General features: G+C 37.8%; 1 protein-coding gene across 7 annotated transcripts in view; it reads right to left on the bottom strand.

Annotated features, from left to right (window-relative positions):
* LOC106070898 (uncharacterized) overlaps positions 1–17,600 on the bottom strand; it is a 104,080-nt gene extending 86,480 nt beyond the window's left edge. For 5 of the 7 annotated variants that reach the window (XM_013230883.2, XM_056013548.1, XM_056013549.1 and 2 more), the window contains exons 1-5: positions 17,443–17,600; positions 12,430–12,863; positions 5,070–5,243; positions 4,049–4,239; positions 2,032–2,189 (exon numbers count right to left, since the gene is read on the bottom strand). In XM_013230883.2, the coding sequence (XP_013086337.2) occupies positions 2,032–2,189; positions 4,049–4,239; positions 5,070–5,243; positions 12,430–12,687 (781 nt within the window). In that variant the 5' untranslated portion in view covers positions 12,688–12,863; positions 17,443–17,600. Of the gene's footprint in view, positions 1–2,031; positions 2,190–4,048; positions 4,240–5,069; positions 5,244–12,429; positions 12,864–17,084; positions 17,236–17,260; positions 17,401–17,442 lie in introns of those variants that run through there. The other 2 variants (XM_013230882.2, XM_013230881.2) reach the window with 2 other exon arrangements.
* Between the last annotated feature and the right edge of the window lie 5,539 nt (positions 17,601–23,139).

Raw genomic sequence — 23,139 nt, 5'->3', positions numbered from 1 at the left:
CAGTTAAAACATTCAATCTAAATATATGTGTGTATGCTTGTATAGGTAGGTACTTAAGAGACTTGCTATTACCGAATGTAAACACACACAAGCATTCTCGGTAAGATGTTTTACTAGCAAACAAGAAAAAAAAAACTGGTTTGACAAGACTCGTCGCTGTCAGTGTCATTCTGTTGTGTAGGTTGGAATGCAAATTGTTACCTTTTACAACAGTCGAAAAGAAACTAATTTGTCTAATTATGGTTCCATAATTTTACTATGACATTGTCGGGGTTCGCAATGCTCTAAATCTAGGTCGTAGTCACGTAGAAATATGTCAACAACATCTAGGGCAGGTATTGATGAAGTAAGGAAGGGGAGATCACTCAAGTTGACTAATGTCATAACAACCCATTGGCCAGACTGAAAAATGTCAGTCTGTTATGGCATTGTTCCGGTTTACTGAAGCAGACGATCGAATGGCAACAAGGAGAGTAGCAGACGATGTGAACACACGAGGAGAAACAAGTTTTGCAGTGGAAAGAATCCGGTGGTAGTACCGTAGCGTTAAGTTGAACAAGTCAGTCGTAATAGACAAGGTAGAGATAGTCGCGGTCACAGTACATGGCTTCATTCTGAAAGGTGTTCATACATTAAGTCACTTTTTTGTAAAATCTTTTATACAGAAGCAGAGTTCATGGATACTATATGAGATGTGGTGACCCAAATCTTTGTCCACGGGTTCAAATCTTGGCAGAAATCTGACTTTCATTATCTTTATGTTTAATTAAGCAGTCTCGATCAATCGTAAGGTGGAAAGAGAGAGAGAGAGAGAGAGAGAGAGAGAGAGAGAAAGAAAGAGAGAGAGAGAGAGAGAGATGAGAATCAAACAAGATCAAGGAAGAAAAAAAGCTAAAAGAAAAAAAACAGAAACTCAACGATCTGTACTTTTCTTTTTTTCCCAAGTTTAAAGCAGACTTAAGAAGTCTTTTGCCTTTCATGTCAATATGTGAACACGACTAGAGGCGGCCTAAGAGGTCTGAAGTTTGAGTGTGTGTTTTGGGGAGGAAAAAAAAAGGGGGGGGGGAGTATGAGAATATTATCTTCAGGCCTATGTTCCATGTTAATGTTTCAATGTAGTGGAAAGAGGATATACTACAATGAAATGGGGAAGAACAAAAAGGAGGAGGGGGGAGGAGTGCAACATGAGACTTATTCATGTAGTAAGTCATCCGAATCTGACAGCTGACAATATTGAAATTGTAGGAAGTTTCAAACAGTGGCGTAGTTAAGGATTTGGGGTCTCGGGGGCTTGACCTCTTTAGGGGCCCCTGCATTTTGACATTCGACATCATGGCATGAGAAAATGATGTAATATTTAATATTCAATGTAATAACAAATTTTGCACATTCATTTGGGCCCCCCCCTCAAGCAGGGGCCCAGGGACATTTTCAAATTTGGACCTCCTCCTCGCCCACCCTAGCTAAGCCACTGGTTTCAAAGTTAGCAATGATGTTGGTGCAGTACAGCAGAATAGTGTCTAATGAACATGTATTTGTGTGTACGTTTGAGTTAAACAGAGACACGAGAACTTTAGGATGGGGATTTATAAACTATATAACTTAAATAGAGATAGTTAAGTACGTGAAATTAAAACACTAAACGCAATTAAAGAGATTCATCAGATTCATCGTAATTAAAAGTGACTCCTCCTTACTCAGGTCTTTTATAACACGTACCTTTTGATTATTACAAGCTTCGTTCATCAATCTTTTATATGTCTTATTTGTTTGTCTAATGTCCACTTCCCCACATGCTAGACTTGGTGGGAAGCGTGGTCGAGAGGCTAAGTACGCTTGAACTTGGCTTGGCTACCTATGATGGATCGAGGTTCGACACCCGACTGAGCGCCTAAAGAAAACCTCTCCCAGATACCCCTCCCCCCACTGGTCCACAAATGAGATTGGCCCATAGCGCTCTGAACATGCTATAAGCATGAAAGTAGAGCTATATAAAAGCCATAATTTAATTTTTTTAAATTTTAGACCTACCTTTCAGGCAATTCTGTTTATAGATACACTGGCATCCTGGGCCATCATCCGCGCTGATACACACACAGTACTTGTCCTTATTCTTATCACAGGGATTCCTGATCTCACAGGCTTCCTGGGGTCTCCTACTGGTGCCTCTATCTTCTATCACACTTGGCCTGGACAAAGGTAGAGGATAGGTAAATTAGGTACGGTAACAAAGGATAAGTAACTGAGCTAACAGGGGATAGGTAACTGATTATATGTAACTGAGGTAACTGAGGATAGGTAACTGTGAAGTGTGAACACTTCAAATACATTCATCAACATTGCAAAGATTCTCGCTTGCTTTATATTGTGAATTATCCATCTTCGAGACCTAATGATCCATCAAAAGGGACGTTCCGGTCCAGTAGCAGCACTACAGAGGTTATAAAACTCTAAAAGAACAATGACTCAAAAAAACGACGTGGAAAATATGAAGTTTAGGTAACAAAAATCTACACACCCATACACGCACCCTGTTCAAAAGAAAGCAACCCCACTGATTATGTTTACCTGATAATGTAAGTGTGGATTATATAGAAGATAAGACGATGTACTTAGACATATAACAACTTGACTATTACCAATGAAACAGGCTATCCCTTCAGTACACTGTTGTTTTTGTTTTAAAAAGTACTCCATTTTTGAGCTGTATTCCCCTACATTCGCTATCACTACTAGCTCTGACTTTTGCATAGGTCTACTTCCATGTCTGGTCTTATTAACATAGCAGCGGACAGAAGTTACTTAAGATGACTTTAAAAAACAATAACAGCCCCAACCTGTGACTCGCGAACCTGTTTTAAGTCTTGGAATAGCTAGCTCCCTGGTGAGGATCTTAGTTATTATTAAAGGGAAAAAAATACAATTTACTTGAAATAGTAGGGACAATATTTAGAAACAAAAAAAATGGTAATAATCCAGGGAACAAAATTAGTGTGAAAGAGGAAGGGAGTAAAGGGATGCTTGAGAGGAAGAAAGAGAGAGGTGAAGGAGGAAGTGAGAGGAAGAAAGAGAGAGAGGCAAAGGTGGAAGTGAGAAGAAAGAGAGAGGTGAAGGAGGGTGGAAGTGAGAGGAAGAAAGAGAGAGGTGAAGGAGGAAGTGAGAGGAAGAAAGAGAGAGGTGAAGGAGGAAGTGAGAGGAAGAAAGAGAGAAGGGAAGGAGGGTGGAAGTGAGGTGAAGAAAGGGAAGGAGGGATGTCGAAAGAAAATTTGAGGGTTAGAGGAAGAGAGAGAGAGAGAGAAATAAGGATGCTAATAAGATTGCTCTACTAAGTTGCTAAAGTTTGCTGCTTTCGAACCTCAGTGAGAGTTGAGTTTTGAGTATTTGGCACATCGGCACAATTTAGGCCATGTCGTGCCCGCCTCTGAAAGAATTTTGGTTTGGAATTTATTTTTTCTTTTATAATTAGCCCCAACATGTACAACAAACATTTTATTGAATGTGCATATAGCGAAAACTAGTTTGAATATATTCAACAGGTAGTCATGAATTGATTGCAATGTTACACAGGACCAGAATGTCTTTTTCTGTTTAAATAAATCTCTCAGAATTTATCAAATGTAGAGACATTTCTTTAAACAAACACAAACACACAAAATCTAATCCATAATTGACCATTATCGTTTTCTGACACCCCCCTCTCTTGTTTATCTAATTCTATGACCCCAAATTCTGTATTGTATACTACATCGTGAATACACAATGACCAACAATTTAATCTGGTACCCTGTCGGAATTCAATATATTCCCAAATAGTATGGTACACATATTATATATTTATCTATATTACAATAAATTAAATAAAGATTCTTAATAAATGAAAGTAAAAGAAATGGTTGTTTTATTGCCACTAAAATGTACATTATAAATTTAATACAATGTAAGTGGGGGTTGTGTCTGCCTGACGAGTAGCAAGCAGTTTGACCACATAGTTTGGACCCAATAGGTAAAACACTTCAACTGGCATCTCAGGTCACGTGACAGAACTTACCTGACGGGCATACACGAGCAGTTGAAGTAAAGGATGTTCCTGATCTCGCCCACGAAGGGCGTGTTCTGGACGGACACGGGCAGCACGGCGTTGGAGACGCTTCTGTTGTATAGGAGAGGCAGACCCCCAAAGTACATGTAGTTGTTGGTCTCCAGAAAGTCGCCGAAATTGAAGTCAGAACCGAAGGAGACCTGAAATGTGTGAGATGTTTAGTTTCAGAGACTAGGAAGTGTAAACGTGTCTTCAATTGAGCCTATAACATCCTCAGTAGAGTCTATAGATGACTGGGGAAAAAACAGGGGGAGGGGAGGCTTTAAAATGTTTACCTGACAAACAAGTATTTACAAAAAGACAAGAGGGTTGATCTGTTGTTCTTCTATAAATCAAATTCTAGAAATATTTCTTTTATTAAAAAAAAAAAATAATAATAACGTTTGTAGGCCCTAGGTCATTTTATGAATTTTGAGTTCAAAGGTTCTGCTACTCGTTGAGTCCAAGTGCTTTTTTTTCTAGTTGGAATTCCCACTTCCGAGATAAGCTGAACTTAAAGATGTATATGAAGGCAGTGGCGTAGCTATGGTTGGGGGGCAATTAGAAAACCCCCGGGACCCCACTTGAGCGAGGTCCTCAAATGAGTGTTCGAATTTTCTTTTTACATTAAATATTAAATATTACGCCATGATCGCATGTCATGATGTCGAATGTCTAAATGCAGGGGCCCCTAAAGAGGTCAAGCCCCCCTGGGCCCCCAAATGATGGCAAATTCCTAACTACGCCACTGTATAATGAAGGGAAATAACGTTTACAGTTAGGAAACTTTTCTATTAACGCACTCATCATTAATTGTAGTTCAAAAAGAGCGTAGCATGTGAGAACACATTAGGTGTAATTTTTGTTTTCAAAGGTGCTCGAAGATCAAATGGATTAAAACAAAAAAAATAATTTTTCCTAAAGATAGATATTATATATTCTATATAGAAAAATAAATGAGTACCGTTAAATACAAGACGAAAGGACTTACCCTACTGAATTGGTTATTGTCCACTTCCAGGGTACTCTCCATTCGGTTTCTCTTGACGGCCACATTATGCCATCTGCCATCATTGAGATCTTTGCCCAAGGCAATGGTCAAGTTCTGGTTAATCTCCCGGACAAAGTTGATCCATAAATGGACCGAACCATCTACAATAGCCACCTGCAAGGAGTAGCAGTGTTTCTACATAAAGCTATTGAACAGACAGCAGATTACGTAATAAAACACGAACAATTCCTAAATATAAACTTTGACATTATCAAGAAACTTTAATAAACAAAAACTAAAAGCGAAACCGAACAAGGTTACAAAGACAGTTAGTGTGGAAACACAAACTCAAAATCGGCCCCAAAGTGGTCCACCCAGGCAGGTAAAAAGGCAGGTTTCAATATTTTCAGAAAGAATACCAGAATGAAATTCTATCAAAGGCAAATGACAGAGAAAATGGAGAAAGAAGGTTGACAGATCTTGTGTGGTGCCCCAACGGTCCTGAAGACCCAGGGATGAGTGAAAGTGAGGTTAGATGTGATCCTGGCATAACTGATGTCTTATAATGAATATCTAATTGATCTAATTGTTTTGTAAAGGGTCAATCTTTTATTCAAATCCTCAAGAAAAACAAATTCCTTAAAAAAAAAAAACAAAAAAAAAAAATAAAAAATAAAATTCCCTAATTGAGTTTTCCATTTTGTTTCTGGTTTTGAAGTTCATGCGATAATATGAAAAAAATTACTTATCAATTGTTGTTTTAAATCATTTTCCACTTATGTGTATACTAAATAGTTTTTTTCTCTTTAAAAATAAAAGTAAACATTTTTTTTTGTAAATTTATTAATTAATATGACAGAACTTATTTAACTTAACAATATATTTTTTTTATAAAAATCTAAAACCGTTAGCATAAATGTATTGTAAACATTACAAGTAGTTTCCTCCCTTACTAATAACCTTTCGTGTTTGTTACTATTAATAGTGAATAGTTGTCAAAATGGTGTAGTTTTATGAAAAAACTGCTTGCATAGTTGATTTTAAAAAATTAAATTTTTCGCTTTCAGAAAAGAAAAAGTAGCCGTTGCATCAGAACTTTGAAAGGACTAAAATATCATGATGTCGGATTTTCAATATCTTTTCTAGTGTACGAGATCTAAGCGGGACGAACAGACGGACGGACAGACAGACCACACAAAACTATTAGCGTCTTTTAGTGTTTAAAGGCAGTGTGTTTAATTTAGATTTGGAGAAAAAAGGCGAAAAACGGAGAGGCCAATAGAGAGAGAGAAGAGAGACTGAGAGACAAACAAAGTGAGAGAGGGGGTCTGAAGAAAATCGAATTGTTCTCTCCATGCCGACCTGCTTCAGACTGCCTGTTTTCTGGCCTATAAACATCTGATGTCCAATTTTCATGAGATATTGACCGTCTCGTTTCACTAGTTTAACCTCACTGACCTTGACCTGTAGATGGTATTCCTCCGCCCCCCCCCCCCCCCCCCGCTTTTTATTCATAATAAACTGTAAATAAGTGGTTCACAAACTGTGGGGGGTCCTAGAGACGACCAAACGGGGTCCGAAGAAAGGTGAAATTTATATACAATTAAAATAACTTCTTCGCTAAAAGCCAGTTTCTCCGATACGATAATTTGAATAAAACTAATCTCGCCCTTCACTTCTGTTTAATGACTACTATCTTAGCCAAAGTTTTTCAGACATTGCCGACTGGGTATTGAACCCTTTTGGGCGTGGTAAAAAAAAAACAGATCCCAATCACAGATGAATCCATACTAATATAGGAGCAGCTTATTGAAATATCCACAAACGAGGAACTTAAAACCAATTGTTGAAACAAGGAGACCACAAATTTTGGTTACCAAAACATATTCCAAATTTATATCCTACATTATGGGTCTTTATAAAGAAGCTTTTGATAACGTTCCCGTCTTTTTTATATAGTACAACGTGGATTCATTGACGTAATAAAACTTATCACAAATAAAAGAAAGTGACTGAGAATTAGTAGGCCTACTCGTTGAGATTTATGGTTGCTACTTAAAACATTGAGTCGGGCATAAATACACTCATAAAATGTCATCAACCTCATTTAGGTCATATATTTTTAACAATTTCATTTAAACAAAATTTATAATCCCAATAAATCTCATTCAACAAAATTTTCAGTTTTTTTTTTTTTTTTTTTGTAAGTAATATACAGTGCATTTGTGTAGCTTTTTTACTTAGGACTTACTGGACTTGTCTTGAAGGTCCCGGGTTCGAACCCTTCCCATTACCTTCCTCCCCAGGTCGTCCTTGAGAGGTTTGGGCTAGGAAGTAGAAATCTTCAACTCTGAAGGAACATCCGAAACAAATAAAACATTGTACATCTGTTTCTTTCTTCCCTTTCATGTTTTCTAAAAGTTTCTTCTGCCTGCTTTCTTTCTCACTTTTGTCTGCTCTGTAGGATTCTTTAGCTGAAGTCCAGACACTTATGTAACGTCAGAGGCGGCCTTAGAGGGTGGCGAGTGGGGCCTGAGAGGGCCCAGCGATAGTAGAATTTGTTTATCTAGTTTGTTGATTTTTTACGCAGAATCTTTCTGAATCATTAGTTACGTTGTTTAAAGGCCACTATATCAACGGTACCTGTCTTGTCAATGTTTGTCTCGAATAGCTGTCCAAGTGTGGTTTGTTTATCGCCTATGATTTAACTAGCAGCATTTAGAATTTAATACAGTTTTTTTTATTTAAAAGTTCAAATTGCCATACCAGGCAGTGATGTTGAAACCTAATATACTGTACAATTGAGCATGGTAAACCATTGACAGCGCTTTATCGCTAACACTAAAGGAGGACATTTTTCTGAGTAACTTAATCTTTGTTGTCCTTTTTTTTTTGGTGATGTAATCTGTGTTTGTAATCAAATTTTATTAATTTCTAACACAGTTACGAGGTACTTAAAGACTTGAACTATGCCAATGCTGTCCCCAGCTACTGAAACAATTTGTATGTGGTGGCAAAGACTTAATAGAGACGCTGACTGTGTACATACACATTTAAAGTTAAGTACATACATAATAGATCTATTGCTGCATAGGGAGATAGGGGCAGGGACTTGAGCAGTCGCCCCAGCTCGATCTCTTCTTGCACCGCCTCTAGCTCATAAAAGTCAGAAAACCATCGCATATAGCTAGTTTTTTTTATGCATGCGACTTTTTTTTTGATGTTATATGATATTACAGTGTACAAAAGAAGGTGTATCCTTTTTTTATAGGTTCTATAGGCCTACATATCACAATCATTACAACGCTTCACTCCGCCAATGTTTATCATTAATCCGGGAGCAATACATGTTATTCAATACTTATTAGCTTCTCGTATGATACATATCGCAGCACCATGTCACACCACAAACCACAAGCGAATGTTTCCAGGGACAATAAAAACGTAGAATGTGATAGGTCACACGTTGATACCTCGCAAACGTTTAGTTGTTGTTTCTATTATTTAAGGATTGAAAAATTAGTTGGTTTTTTTTGTGACATGTGATAAAGCTGCTATTCTCAATCTTTGTTCTAAATGTGCATTCTTTTTTTTTTTAGCATTCGTAAGAACCCACTTTTGTCTACCTACGATTGCGTTGGAAAGGTGCCTCTTTAATAACGCATCTTTCGAGATCTCAAGAACATCAATGATATAATGATAGTGTTATATGGAACTGAAAGATTCAAACAAGGTCCTCAGATAAGAGTCACACTATTTCGACAGACCCGCCCAGGAGTGTCTTATGAGTGGTGAAACTGGTAAATGAGATTTTATTTACTGTTTTTTCTATGCCCTTATTAATTGAGTTCGTGTTCTTTTTTCTCCCCTCTCTTGTACAAAAGGATTTTGGTAGGACTGTTAATCTTAAAATCTAGTTAAAAGAAAATTGAACGCAGTACATAATTTTGTGAATTAGATTGTCATGTTATTTTTGGACTGAAGAATTGTAACCAATTAAAGAACAGAAAAAAAAAGGTAAAGGATCAGAATTCTCTCTTCATAACCAATGTATGTAATATCAAAATTATTTCCGTGCTGTTGTGTTCAAAAATGCTAAAACCGGTTGTTTGTTTTTTTCATCAAATCTCGTTTTTAAAACGAGACATGCTTAAAGTTGGCATGTCTTTCACACTTCATTATTATGTAAATGATATGTTCATAAAACTGACGTTGTCGCATGAGATATGACAATGTCAGGGTGTCTTGTTTTGTCAGGACTATCTAAAGAAAAAAAAAACAGAGAGCTCTCCAGCTCTTTCAGATGTCATCTGCTTTTCTTCTATGTCACAGGGGGCAAGATTCAATGACTACTGAAGCCAGTCATAAGTTACATTTATCAGACACGAAAAAATCTAAGTGAAATCTTAGTTTATGGACAATTTAATAATGCACGAATTTTGACCTACTAACTTCACAAATATATTCACTTGGATCACTTCTCGTTTAGACTTTATTTAAAAACATTTACATAACATAAAGCTGTCCATTGTTAGGTTATATGCAAAACACCCTCTCCGTTATGGATCAGTTCTTCAAATCATTGTCCAGTAATAAACTACACTTTCCAAGCACGAATACTGATCTATGACTCAATACAGATCTATGACTCAATACAGATCTGACTCAATACAGATCTATGTCTCAATACAGATCTATGTCTCAAAACAGATCTATGTCTCAATAAAGATCTATGTCTCAATACAGATCTATGTCTCAATACAGATCTATGTCTCAATACAGATCTATGTCTCAATACAGATCTATGTCTCAATACAAAAAGAGATCTATGTCTCAATACAGATCTATGTCTCAATACAGATCTATGTCTCAATACAGATCTATGTCTCAATACAGATCTATGTCTCAATACAGATCTATGTCTCAATACAGATCTATGTCTCAATACAGATATATTTCTTGCGGTTAAATAATAATCTGGCACTCTATTTGTTACACACGCGACAAAATTAGTAGAATTTGAAGATTCACGTAATAACTTTCCACCAGTACATCCAGTGGTCGATCATTGGTCAGTGTAGTTTCCACTTGAAAAGGAGGGGATGGACTGGGTTCTCAAACGTGAAAATAAAACTACTAAATAAAAAGGAAGTGATGGATATATGTGTGTCTACATTCGTTCAAAGGATGTTTAGTGAGTGATAGGTGCCATACTTAACTAGTTTGAACTTCAGTGTTTGACAATATGTAAAGGACAAGACTCATCATGTAGGAACTGGCTTGAGTCTGTACAACTTAGACAAAGTAGAGTTCTGTCTAGTCCAGCCCCGAAATCTAAATTAATCGCATCACAACTCAAATTTTGTCACATCTTCTTTGTTGTGGGGCTAGTCAGTTTTCAAAATGAGAAGTTTTTTTTGTTTTTTTTTTGTTGTTTTTTTTTTGTTAAAAATTATCAAGATTCTAGATCAGTGCTTGGCAAACCATTTTAAACCAAAAGCTTAAAGAAACAATTTTGGCGGGCCATTAAATAAAATAAGAATAGTCATACATAGAAGTGAAGTATGGAAATATGGAAATATAGACAGTCCTCATGAACGACCTTTGGTTTCACAGCGCATAAGACACCTATTTGTTGCGATGGTTTAACTCGTATTTTTTTCATTGCGAACGACATTACTTTTTATAATTTTTAGGCTATAACAAAAGATGTGGCGGACCGGGTAAAACTTCTCTGCGGGACGCATTAGGCCCGCGTGCCGTAGTTTGCCCAGCACTGTTTTAGATCTAGTAGGTTACTTTGCAGACGCCAAACCAAGTTTCAGGTCTGTCTCACGCGCAGCAAATGATTCCAGTTAATTATTTATAACACCAAATAAAAGAAGAAATAAAGATTAATATGCTTAAGCAGAACTTCTTCCGGACGCCATCATCACCTTCAGCACCTGCTGAGCTCATACTGTTGGGGTGTTACCGATGTTTGCTAACCTTTAATGACAATGAAACATTTCGGCGACTCAGAGAAACCCAGATCTTTGGCCCGGAAACTTGTATTTTGATTCACCGGGACGAAACAAATGACGTCTGCTAGACACACGGAGAGGCGGTGACATCTTGAGTGTATTAGTCTAGTTGCAATGTGCACTGTGTGCATTTTTGAAAAAACAAAGTAGCCCTATGATAAGCTGACGGTTTTCTAATTGGTAATTTATCTACTAAAAGACACGCTCACGGTGTATCTTATTTTGCAAAGGTTAGAGCAGCTTTGTTCGCGGAGCACCTTTAAGAGTATTCTTTTTTATGACCAAAGATTTACGACGACGGTATGATATGTGAGGAGTGGTAAAGCGCTTGGTTTCTGAACAGGAGGTCCCGTATTCGAATCCTGGTGAAGACTGGGATTTTTAATTTCAGGATTTTTAGTCCACCCAGCTCTAATGGGTACCTGACATTAGGGAAAACAAAAAGCGGTTGGTCGTTGTGCTGGCCACAAGACACCCTGGTTAACCGTGGCCCACAGAAACAGATGGCCTTTACTAGATCATAGATGTGTCTAAGACTGAAACAGATTTACGAAAGTGACATTAGCGTTTTGTTTGTAAACAAGAGAGAAGCGAATTTGGCGATGGGGAGATACGGGAATTAGATGTTGTGAAGAATAAACATTATGTGCTAATAGATTGGTCTTAGGCATTTTTAAATGTTTCTAATTCGCTTTGGACTCATTATAATGTCATTTACATAACGAAGGATCGACTACTTATTACTTTCTACAACTAATTTTAAGGCCACATTAATGATACAAGAAAATAGCCCTTCAGAACGTAATGTGAACATAAAGACTTCGGTGCTCCTTAACCAAGACGTATTTAAAAATACACACACACACACGAACGTACACAAACACACGTGTTTTCATACACAGCAACAATGAGTTCAGCACAGAGCGACTTAGAACAACTAATGGCTACATTATCCCAACAATGAGTTCAGCACAGAGCGACTTAGAACAACTGATGGCTACATTATCCCAACAATGAGTTCAGCACAGAGCGACTTAGAACAACTGATGGCTACATTATCCTAAAATGATGTGTAAAAGATGTCTCCATGTGTTGTCCAATAAAACACTGACTTTAGCTAGTAGATCTAGATGGGATTGGAATCCTACATATGCAGGCAGACGCTGACAGCTGTTATAAAGTGTGCTCTTTGGTTTGACGAGCTTGGTATACCTGTCATCATAACGTAGAGCCGTTTCTTCCCACCACCACCGGCACCACCCTACAACACATAGATATTCAAATATCACACTCACACTTCACTCTCGCACCAATGATACAAACAGGTCGGTACATACCTGCAGGTAATCATATTGTCCCCTGTCGTCAGTAAACATCAACAGCCCATCCTTCTGTGTGGTTTTAAATTCGAACTGGATGGAGGCGTTGCTGCAGGCGTTCCACTTGGGGTATTTGGCATAGGTCTCTCTCTCCCCCAAAAACACAATCGATTCACAGGCACATATCAACACAAGCACTAACACAGCAGATAGATATAATCCACCGGGACTCGTTAATCCTGGACAAGAATATCCACAGCACCTCCTGGAAGTCATCTTACTTTTGTTTGTTTTCGAATCGAAACTAATCCAAGAATGTGCTCGATTTGAAAAGACACAACTTTTGCTCCTTCAAGCACAAGATCAATGAAATAACATTTAACGTAGCATTTTGATCCAAGGAACTTCCAAGACCTTGTTATCACAGCACTATCTTTTGTTCTTTACTCATTCTGAAATAAACACAAGAGAATGAGCAATAATGAATAAGAAGCTAAAAAAAAAACAAAAACAAAAAAACAAGTCTCAACTCATTACATTAACTCTCTTGTATTGAAAGGCTGGATAAGTCTGCAGCATCAGGTCATAGATCTAGGTATGCAATGTGCAGCATTTCGTGAGAGAGGTAAGGTAGGGCGACCAAATATTTCTCTCCTCCCACTACTGCGCTCTAACGCCAAGAGGAAACCTTTGGGATCAGACAAACACCTTCACGTTTCTTGGCGTGATCTACGCGTTGTATTCAGCTTTTTATTCACATTTATTCGGTTTTTTATTTTGTGATTGCTTTGTCTTTGTTAACGCTTTTAACATAAGGAGAAAGCCTCACCTCCATTTTCTTTTCCACGGAGGAGAGCCGCTACTGTTATGTTTTCTGACTGTTGGTTTTTCTGTCAAGTTTAAATTTCAGAAACTTAAACTCTAAAAAGTCCGATTTCACCTTCGCCTGTATGGTGATCGAGACAGGTTTAAAAACTCCCTTTTTTTGCCATTTTAAGATAAAAATGGCAATTGTATGCACCCAATTTGTAATTAATTCTGCTTAAATATTTTGTTTTTATGGATTCTCCCATAAATCTACTGCGTGTGAGAGAAATGTTTCAATAATATTGTACACATACACACAAGTGTACATAACCGGAACCTGTGTTTCCGTTACTAACTTACTTGTATACACACATGACACAGACGAGCTCTCAGACATAATAGACACACGCTGTGATGTCGCCGGCATTACATCTTTCCTGGCGCGACATCATACCTGGCGGTTCTATCTTACCTTCGATTTGACCCTGACAAAACAAGTATCGACCAGACCCTCGATACTGCATCAAAATGGATACCCTAGCGTTGAAATAAATTCAATTGTTTCCTAAACAAAAGGTGACCACGCAATCATATTAAGACTTACACACTCTGAATTACACAACACTTGTGGTGTTCACCTATTAAGTTGTTCTACTTACACAGTTAATGTGAGGGTAGTTGACATTTGAAATCAACCAGGCCAAAAAAAAAAAAAACATGAATTTTTGCTTTCGTACTTGTGGGGACTATAAAAATGAGAAACGCAAGTGTCAATGCCAAAACGTGTGATATTTATTGGTAGAATATATAAATTACATTTAAAGTAACCTAAAAAGTTAATTGTAATTCAGCTAGTTTATAGATATGTATTTCCCTTGTTATCTAAATATAATACGGGTGGGTGACAGTGGGACGCAAAAAAAAAAAAAAAAACGGGAATTTCTGCATGACCAAGGATTGATATGTTTTGTAGCTGCCCCTTTTGTTAATTGACCAAATGTATGTGAAAATGTACGGATAAAGAAAAAATGTATTTAACTCTTTCCCTCCGTAATTTTTTTTTTACATTCACACGGAATTCTTCATTTTGCTGATTACTATTACACTACCATATTATGATTAAGCTTCAATAGCTTTGTTTCGTTGTGATCAGAAAATGTTTTATTTGGTATAGAATTAAAGGGAAATGCATGCTCCTTCTATATAACACAAAGAAACGTTTTTAAAATTAAATATTAATTTAATTTAATGAGGTCAAATCAACGATGGTATCGTCGATTAGGAAAGAAAGAGTTAAAGGCTTGAATTTGTAGGAAGAGAGAGTTAGAATTTAGAGAGAAAGTTGGGAAACGTATGAAAAGAACTGTGTTGTAGAAATGTACTTGTAGAAATCAACATTGAAACTGCTACAAAATTATAATAGACTTGCCATTGCTGTTATTCAAGAATAAACTTAAATAGTAAATCACCAATAATATATTTAAAAAAAAAAGTCACATCATAACAGTACTACAGACTACAGTCACTACCCTCATAGGCGTTGTGAGGGGGGGACGGGCACGATGTCCCGGGCGCCACTCTCAGTGGGGCGCCAGACGCAGCCTATTTCTATGTGATGTTCATGGAAAATGGCGCCAATAAAGTATCTTGCCCTGGGCGCACGTTTTGCTCAGTACGCCTCTGAGTCTACACCAACTAAAACTGTTCATCCAGCTGTATAGAATAATGATCTAATTCTGGGATTTACGTCATTCTAACACTAGGGGATCACTCTTGCTTCATTTTTTTTTCTCTGTAATTTTTAAGACACGATACTATCTAGACCAAATTTAGATCTATACACATTAGCAAAGTTCCTGTTGTGACATTAATATTCGGCTTGTTTGCTTAGACATGAGACATGCCTGATAAAGAATGTTTCTAAATAACGCACTGTCAATATCTTATCAGCTTTTGATCAGAGCTACAAATGTTAATTCTTATTTCTAAAAAAAAATTTCTAACGCAGTGTTATGAAGTAGTGACTTAAAAGTTTATTAGTAGTCATTATAGAGCTCAGTGGTACCCAAACTGCGACCCAAGGGTCATGTCCAGTGCATAAGAAAGCAGCAGAGGGTCGACGATTATTTGTGTGTGTGTCTGTTTGTGCTAATGCGGTCCGTGACTTGCGTGTCGAGAATTATATGCATTGGCGTAGCTAGGAATTTGCCATCATTTGGGGGGCCCGTTGGGGCTCGACCTCTTTGGGGGGGGGGGAGGCTGTATTTTGCGTAATATTTAAAATTTAATGTAAAAACTTTAAATACTCATTCGGGGGCCCCCCCTCAAGTGGAGGCCTGGGAGGATTTTCAAATACTCCCCCCACCTTAGCTACGCCACTGGTTATATGACACTCCTAAAAAGGTAGGCTATCACTGGAATAAATTTAAACTTTTTCCCCACGTTCAGTTAGGCCTTTTAATTTGATGTCTTAAGCGTTCTTCTTATGGAGAATGGACACTACTGGACAGTAACTTTAAATAACAATGTATACACTAGATCGTTACATTGTAAAGGCACTTCAATAACGTAAGAATCAAGTTTGAGTTGCTTGTCACTTTAGCTATCAATGGACTAGACTGGATCAATGATAATGTACACTAAGGATCAACCCTATAAGTCTCTTATCAGGAGTGCGGATATACTGGCGCGCGGCGTTTTAAAACTATAAACAAGACTAAATCATTAAACTTAAACTTGTAACTAATGTTGTAATAATACACAGACTTGTGCATTAAAATATTTATTTTTCAAGAACTTTAAACAAAATTATTTCCAGATTTTTCTTGTTTTTTTTTAAGATACCCAGATCTAGTTAATAACGATAGAAGTATTTAGATATACAACATGATGCTATACATTTATGTAGGCCTGTGTACAAAAACTATAGCTACAGGACTCAAAACATTATAATGAGCCTTTACTAAAATTATTAACAGATCAATTGAGATCAAAGAATTCTAGTTGACCTGGTCTTGTGGTAGGCGCTTATCTTATAGAGCTGACGCCGAGGTGGCCTTAGGGGGGGTATCAGGCCTTGCGCCTTAAAGGGGGGAGGGGTCATCGATGAAGAGAATCTTCTGTCACTGTCAGAAAACCGTACGAGAATTCATGGCCCTGATGTGACACTCGCCCAGGACCCCGCGCACTGCTACGGCTCCCTCTGGCCGACGACCCGAGTTTGAACCCTACCCGCTTCCATTCTGGCGCCCTAAGGGAGGCTAGATCTAATTATAATCTTCTGGAGGAACGTCTGGAATTGAGTTAACAAACTAACACAAAATGTTTTTCTTAAAGAATAAATAAATAACAGCTGTAACAAGTAATCAAGGCAGCTAAAGACAGATATATAGGTCTCTAAGTCAAATAACTTTAATGTAGTTCATTTCTATATATAACAAATAGATTTAGATCTATAGATCTATATCATGCACGCGATTACTTGAAAAAAAAAAGGTATAAAGAAGTCTATATACAAATACACGCACATGGATCTATAACAACAATGTAGATCTAAATGTTTTATAACCAAATAAAATGTCAAGTAATTTACCTCTCATTATACTTATTTATCTAAATATAGGGAAAATGGCCAATTCGACTCAAAAAAGACAATTTAAAAATACTGAAATGTTCTAGTAACTAGATCTAATCATCACATTGGCAGAAGACCAGTTTCAGGTGCTACAAACTACTGCTTCAAATAAGTTTCAATTTTAAGTGAAGCCGCAATGAGAGATCAATACACAAGCACTGGCTCGGAGCAGCCAATGACAGGAACAGTGGTTGACAGATCAATGAAGCAGAGAGAGGCAAAGTTAACTCACAAATGAAACGGGTCGTTTCAGGCCAGGTAGATCTAAACTCTAGTCCAACGAATGAAATAACATTATAAGATCACGATCTAACTGACGCGAAGTCCAGAAGGTAGATCTATCTCATGCATGTCACTTTACAACTTTGCTTTTTGTATTTTATCCCTCCCACGCCTACACTTACGTACCTAACCAATCCTCTGGTAGACTTTGTTGCAAAATAAGCGCGTATACACCGAGTGTCTTCCTCTCTTGTGCTCAGGCCTACTTAGGAAATACATTTATTATTTACAACCTGTTAAGCCTAACTTTGCTAAAACTTGACGCTCTTCAAAAGTTGTTTTCTAATAGCACATCCTAATAAGCCTACCTGTGTAATCATTACTTTAACAAAAAAATGTTAATCCGTGATTAAAAAAAAGTTTGACACACTAAACTCAGCTTGCAGCACACACACCCGGCTTATGTGTCATGCACCGGTGTAGTTCTCATGCATAACACATTTACTTGAGCCCCCTCAGCACGCACACGCAGCGCCGGGAGCCCTCCCTTCTACAGCAATCCCTCAGCGCGTGGCGGGCTTGATCAAGTCCCACCTTAGCCAGTCAGCACCTCGCCGCGCAGCTGAAGCGTAAAACCAGTAGCGAGCAATCGTTTGGTTCCCCTCCCCCCTCATTTGTTCCTCACTGTTTTGAAAAAGTTGATTTGACTCACGACTGTTGTTTTTTTTTTTATCTGTTACCCAGTGGCGTAGCAAGGTACCCTTTTGCCCGGGTTCAAGAACATCTTGGTGGGCCCCCCTCCAGCCAAGAAGACAAAATTTAGTGTGTGACAAAAATGAGCAATCTAAATGCAAAGACATTCCAATGTAAAGATCGTACCTTTTTTTAAAAAATAAGTTATTCAAATGGATGGTTTTAAGGTTATGCGATGTGAATGAGTGGGCATTGCATCGTATTGGTTTCAAAATCAACCACCGAAAGGAAAGAAAAAACACAAACAAAAAAAACTTCGAATGGATGGTTTTGAGGTCATACGATGAGAATGTGTGGACATTGGCATCGTATTGGTTTCAAAATCAACCACCGCTGGAATCCGCTATCGGAGAGATGGGAGATGGCATAAACACGGCTTGGTGTTGGACCGAATAGATGTTGGAAATCAAGTGCCAGTGCTTCTTATGACTGAATTAGAGACAGTATTATAAGCGCACATTCTTAAAAGCACGGGATAAAACGATATTATTAATTATTTTAATATCTATTCGTTTTAAAACACATTAGGAAGTAATATGTAAGCATGTAGTTTAAATATTGGACTACTAGTGTTAAGTTAAATTTTAATTTAGGTGATGGCCAGAGACTGTAGATGTATACGACGTAACCACTGCCTGCTACACAAGTAAATATCACACCAGTACTGCGAGGACTATAGGACGAAACCACTGCCTGCTACACAAGTAAATATCACACTCCGGGTTAAAAAACATCTTGATGGGCTACTCTCCAGCCAATAAGACAAATTTAGCGTGGACAAAAAATGAGTAAACTAAATGTAAAGACATTCCAATGTAAAGATCGTACCTTTTTCTTAAAAAAAGTAATTATGTCATAACGTTTGATTCAGTTAGTAATAGTTGCTGTTACCTAAGCACATTTAAAGACCGCATCACATTATGATCACATACCAAGATTATTAGAGACATGGTTATTGCAGGGATTGGATCCCATGATGACCTGCTAACTATCGTAAAAAAAAAAACGCAAGCTAAAAATCTATGGCCATATTACAATGTCCTCGGGGCTCGCAAATACCTTCCTTCAAGGAACAGTGTTAGGAAAAAGAAGAGGCAGACAGAGAAAGCGATGGGAAGATACCATAAAAGAATGGACCTGCCATTGAAAGAGGTTCTAACTAAGGCAAAAGACAGAGAGGCAAGTAGACTATGGAGAAAGACATGAAAAGAGAAGGGCATGTTGCCCCAACGGTCCAACAGACTAATGGATAAGTAAAGGTAAAAAAAAAAAAAAGCACAGGTTGGAATAGATGACAACTGACAGTGTGAGAAAGACCTGTACAGAAATGTGTAGATCTATTATCTACTCAGATCTAGAAATGTCCACATCATCAGGGACGGCCTTGGATGATTGGAGGCCCTAGACGAAATAAATTTGGTGGCCCCAAAGGAAATAAATAAAAAATAGGGAAAAATAAAATTACGTATTTTTTAAAAACCTGCCCGTCGTTATCTAAATCGGCAAACAAATGAAATCTCCATATATCGCAGAGCTGGCCTAGCAAACGTAGAGCCTTAGTGCAATACTAGGTTTGAGGTCTGATCCGAGTTTCGCAATTATTTCTGTAATTTGTTTTATTCCTGTGCGAAGCCCCCATAAATTGCAGGCCCTAGGCTACTGCCTAATGTGCTTGTGCCCTAATGCCGGCCCTGATATCATCTGGTACAAACAAGTTTATGTGTTGTTTTGAGATAGCGGGTTATTTAAAGTGCTTACTTGAAAGGAACACCCTCAGCTTTTAGATCTATAGGACGGGAACGGCTGTGCGACAAATGTGCGCGTGTGAGTCATTAGGTGCACAATGTGTGAGCAGATAGACGCTACATCTACAGCACTTGACTTAATTACCCAGCTCTGAACAGATTGAATCTAGTCATATCATTAGCTCAGGTTGTCTCAACTAAATACACAGAAGTGACCGTTGATTTCATATTTTTGTTTTAGTCAACATTTTAATTGATTAGGTCACTTTTTCATTATCCTTTCGAGCTGAAGTTTCGCAAATAAATTCTTGCTGCAGCCTGAATACACATTTTATGTTTGAATTGAAATAATAAGCATTTTTTTTATATATATTGTTAACGCGCAGTATTCTTTCTATGGGATTCAGAGGAACTTAAATTTTTTCTAATTAATGAGTATTGGTGACATCTTTTTTGCATACAGCCTTCCCCATGTATCTAAAGAATGTATGTAATTTTTATATGGCATATAGCTTCCTCTGCCACGAGAATGTTTCTTTTATTACCATGTATCTTAAGTATGTAGCCTATTAAATGAATATGTATGTATCTGCAGAGCATCGTCAGTGACTTCTCAAGGGCATGCTCAGACTTTGGTCTTACCATTAACACAAATAAGACTGAAGTCATATATTTACCTGCTCCTGGGAATGCCTACTCGGATCCAAGCATCAAGATAAATGGACATGATATAAACGATGCGGACAGATTCACATATCTTGGCAGCACACTCTCCAGAAACGGAAAGATTGATAATGAAATCGACCTGCGTATCGCCAAGGCCAGTGCCTCCTATGGCAGACTGACTAAAATGTCTGGAACAGACGTGGTATCACTACAAATACAAAGCTATGGATCTATCGAGCCGTCATCCTCCTACATTGCTCTATGCCTCAGAAACGTGGACAGTGTACAGAAAACATGCAAAGAAACTGAATCGCTTCCACATGACATGTCTAAGAAAAATACTGAATGTCAAATGGCAAGACAAAATACCAGATACTGAAGTCCTTCGAAGAGCGGGTCTTCAAAGCATCCATACAACCCTGATGCAGTCTCAGCTGCGATGGGCAGGACACGTCTGCAGATTGGAAGACCACCGCATCCCTAAACGACTCTTGTTTGGCCAATTAAGCGAAGGAAAGCGCTCGCAAGGTGGTCAAAGAAAGCGCTTTAGGGACAGCCTCAAAGATTCTCTGAAAGCCTTCAGCGCTGACCCAGACATCTGGGAGACGGAAGCACATGATAGAGCATCATGGCGTCGCGCTGTGAAAACTGGCGCACAAATTGCAGAGGAAAAGAGAACAGCGCTGGCAGAAGAAAAACGCCAGAGAAGAAAAGCAAGGCCCACGACACTAGCTCCAGAATAACCTTCCCAGTGTGCAGCTGAACATTCCGGGCTCACATAGGTCTCACCAGCCACATGAGGAGGCACAAAACCCCAGTGCAAAGCCCTCAAGCCCCTGGATGACAAAGTGGTCATCATCGAACCACGATGGACGAACTATATATATCTTTACTACGCAGACTGAAAAATGACGTCAGTTGTGTTTCAAAGGTTGCAGATCTCTTTGACTCAAGACGGGCGCTTCTGCAATTCAATAATTTGTTCTATAGGTTGGTCGCCAAAGAATGATGGCTTAGAGCTAGTCTATTTTTTTAAAGGAGGAATTTGGAAACTACTGGAATAAACAAAGTAGTTTAGACAAAGAAAATATAGATTTAGGAGAGGACTAAGGAAAGTATTTATATTTCCCTCTTATGGACAACCGACTAGATACAACCCTCCTTTTTTAAAATCTAAATTGTTAAATTCAAATTAAACAACTAATTGAACAACAAATTCAATACCAAAACAGAATTTATAAATAAAATATTAACTCTTTCACTCCAGTATAATATCATAGTGGCTAGTCCGGTTGTCCCGACCCCATTAAATTTAATTGATTTTTGGATTAATAAAATTTAATTTGTTATATAAAAAGATCATGCATTCTTATAGTCTGTACATGTCTAATCATAAGATGACCAGACGCAGGCGGGACAGTCACGCCTTGAGCCGTCTGTTAATCCTTTCATAAAATACTCTGGCGGGAGGCAAATGTAAAAAGAAAAAAGTTGATTAATCTTTTTATTTAAAAATCTTATTTAGCGTTGACTCTTTGATGCTTGTCGCTACACGGACCTCCATGTTTCCTGATGTCAGAACGCTTCCTGTCTACCACTGGCCTGCCTCTTGTTGTCGGACTGCTTATTCATCAATTCAAGCTAAGATAAAATAAGAGAGGATAAAATATGATCATTTTTCTTGGTCCAATCAAATGGAAATTCAATATGACTACATTCGACCACCTCAACGTAACTACTGTAACAATAACAATATAGATGCTAACGCGAACAACATTCACACACAAATCTCATACACACTCACAACCAGCGCTTTATGAATTAGACTTCTAACACAACAAAAGGAGCTCATAATACGAAAAGGAAAATATCTGGATTTGTTAAAATTTTAAATCAAAACTAACTGGAGAAATTTGCTTTCCTACACGGCACATCATACTCCAAGACATTCTCTATAAAATTGTCTTACATTCACAACCAGTCCTCGATGTTATAATAGAAGCTTGTAATTGCTATTCGCTCCCGCTGGATTGCCCACAGATAATGTCAACAGCTCCTTAATCCCATACAATCTGAATACTCTGATGTGCTTTAATACACGAAAGTAAGATGGCTTAGTACAGGGCATGTCTTCAAAGGAGTTTGGGAATTTACAACGAAGTAGTCTCATGAGAAAACTTAGTCTGCGGAAGAATTTGAAAATCTTTGTATTTTGCATTTTTAGCGCCCCCCTCCCACCCCCAAAAGGGGAATAGCCGCTATTAGTTTTGTGTGAATTAGTCAATGTTTGAATTCTTTATAAATTATAACTCTCTGTGATATATGCCTACACCCACTTTACATTAGTTTAATTCTGATATTATGATACCAATTTGTTTTTGTCTTTTTGTTGTTTTTTTAAATAAAAAAAAATTATTATGTCCGCTAAAATTTCTCCTATAAGTTTTTGGCCCGCTCATAAAATCTTTTTCTCCATCACAGGTTTTAAGTGCACGCTATGAAGGCAAAATTGGCATAAATGTATAAGATAAGGGAGATAACTTATGTTAAATTATTTAAACCTCTTCTATAACAGTTACCCTACTTAGTTGCCTTTTAAGAAAACAATACTAGATCGAAAATAATTTGTCTCTCTCTGCTGTACCATGCTTGAGCAACCTGGGTCAGTAGTGTCCAGGAAGGACCAGATGACCAAGTGATAGAAAAGCATCTGGCTGCCTGGGCCTGTGTGGAATGCTCTTAGAACTGGCATCTTCAATTCTGAAAGAACCTCCGACACTAGTAAATCAAACAAACCGTAAAGGATTTATACAATTCTTGAATACCGTGGGGTTTCTAGAGTTTGGACTTTACGTTCCCATTAAAGTTATTTGTTTTGTCATTTTTGGGCCTATGTCTATT

Source organism: Biomphalaria glabrata, chromosome 16 (genome assembly GCF_947242115.1).
Source record: "Biomphalaria glabrata chromosome 16, xgBioGlab47.1, whole genome shotgun sequence".
Lineage (NCBI taxonomy): Eukaryota > Metazoa > Mollusca > Gastropoda > Planorbidae > Biomphalaria > Biomphalaria glabrata.
The sequence above is the reverse complement of the archived record's forward strand: the minus strand, read 5'-3'. Positions and strand labels throughout refer to the sequence as shown.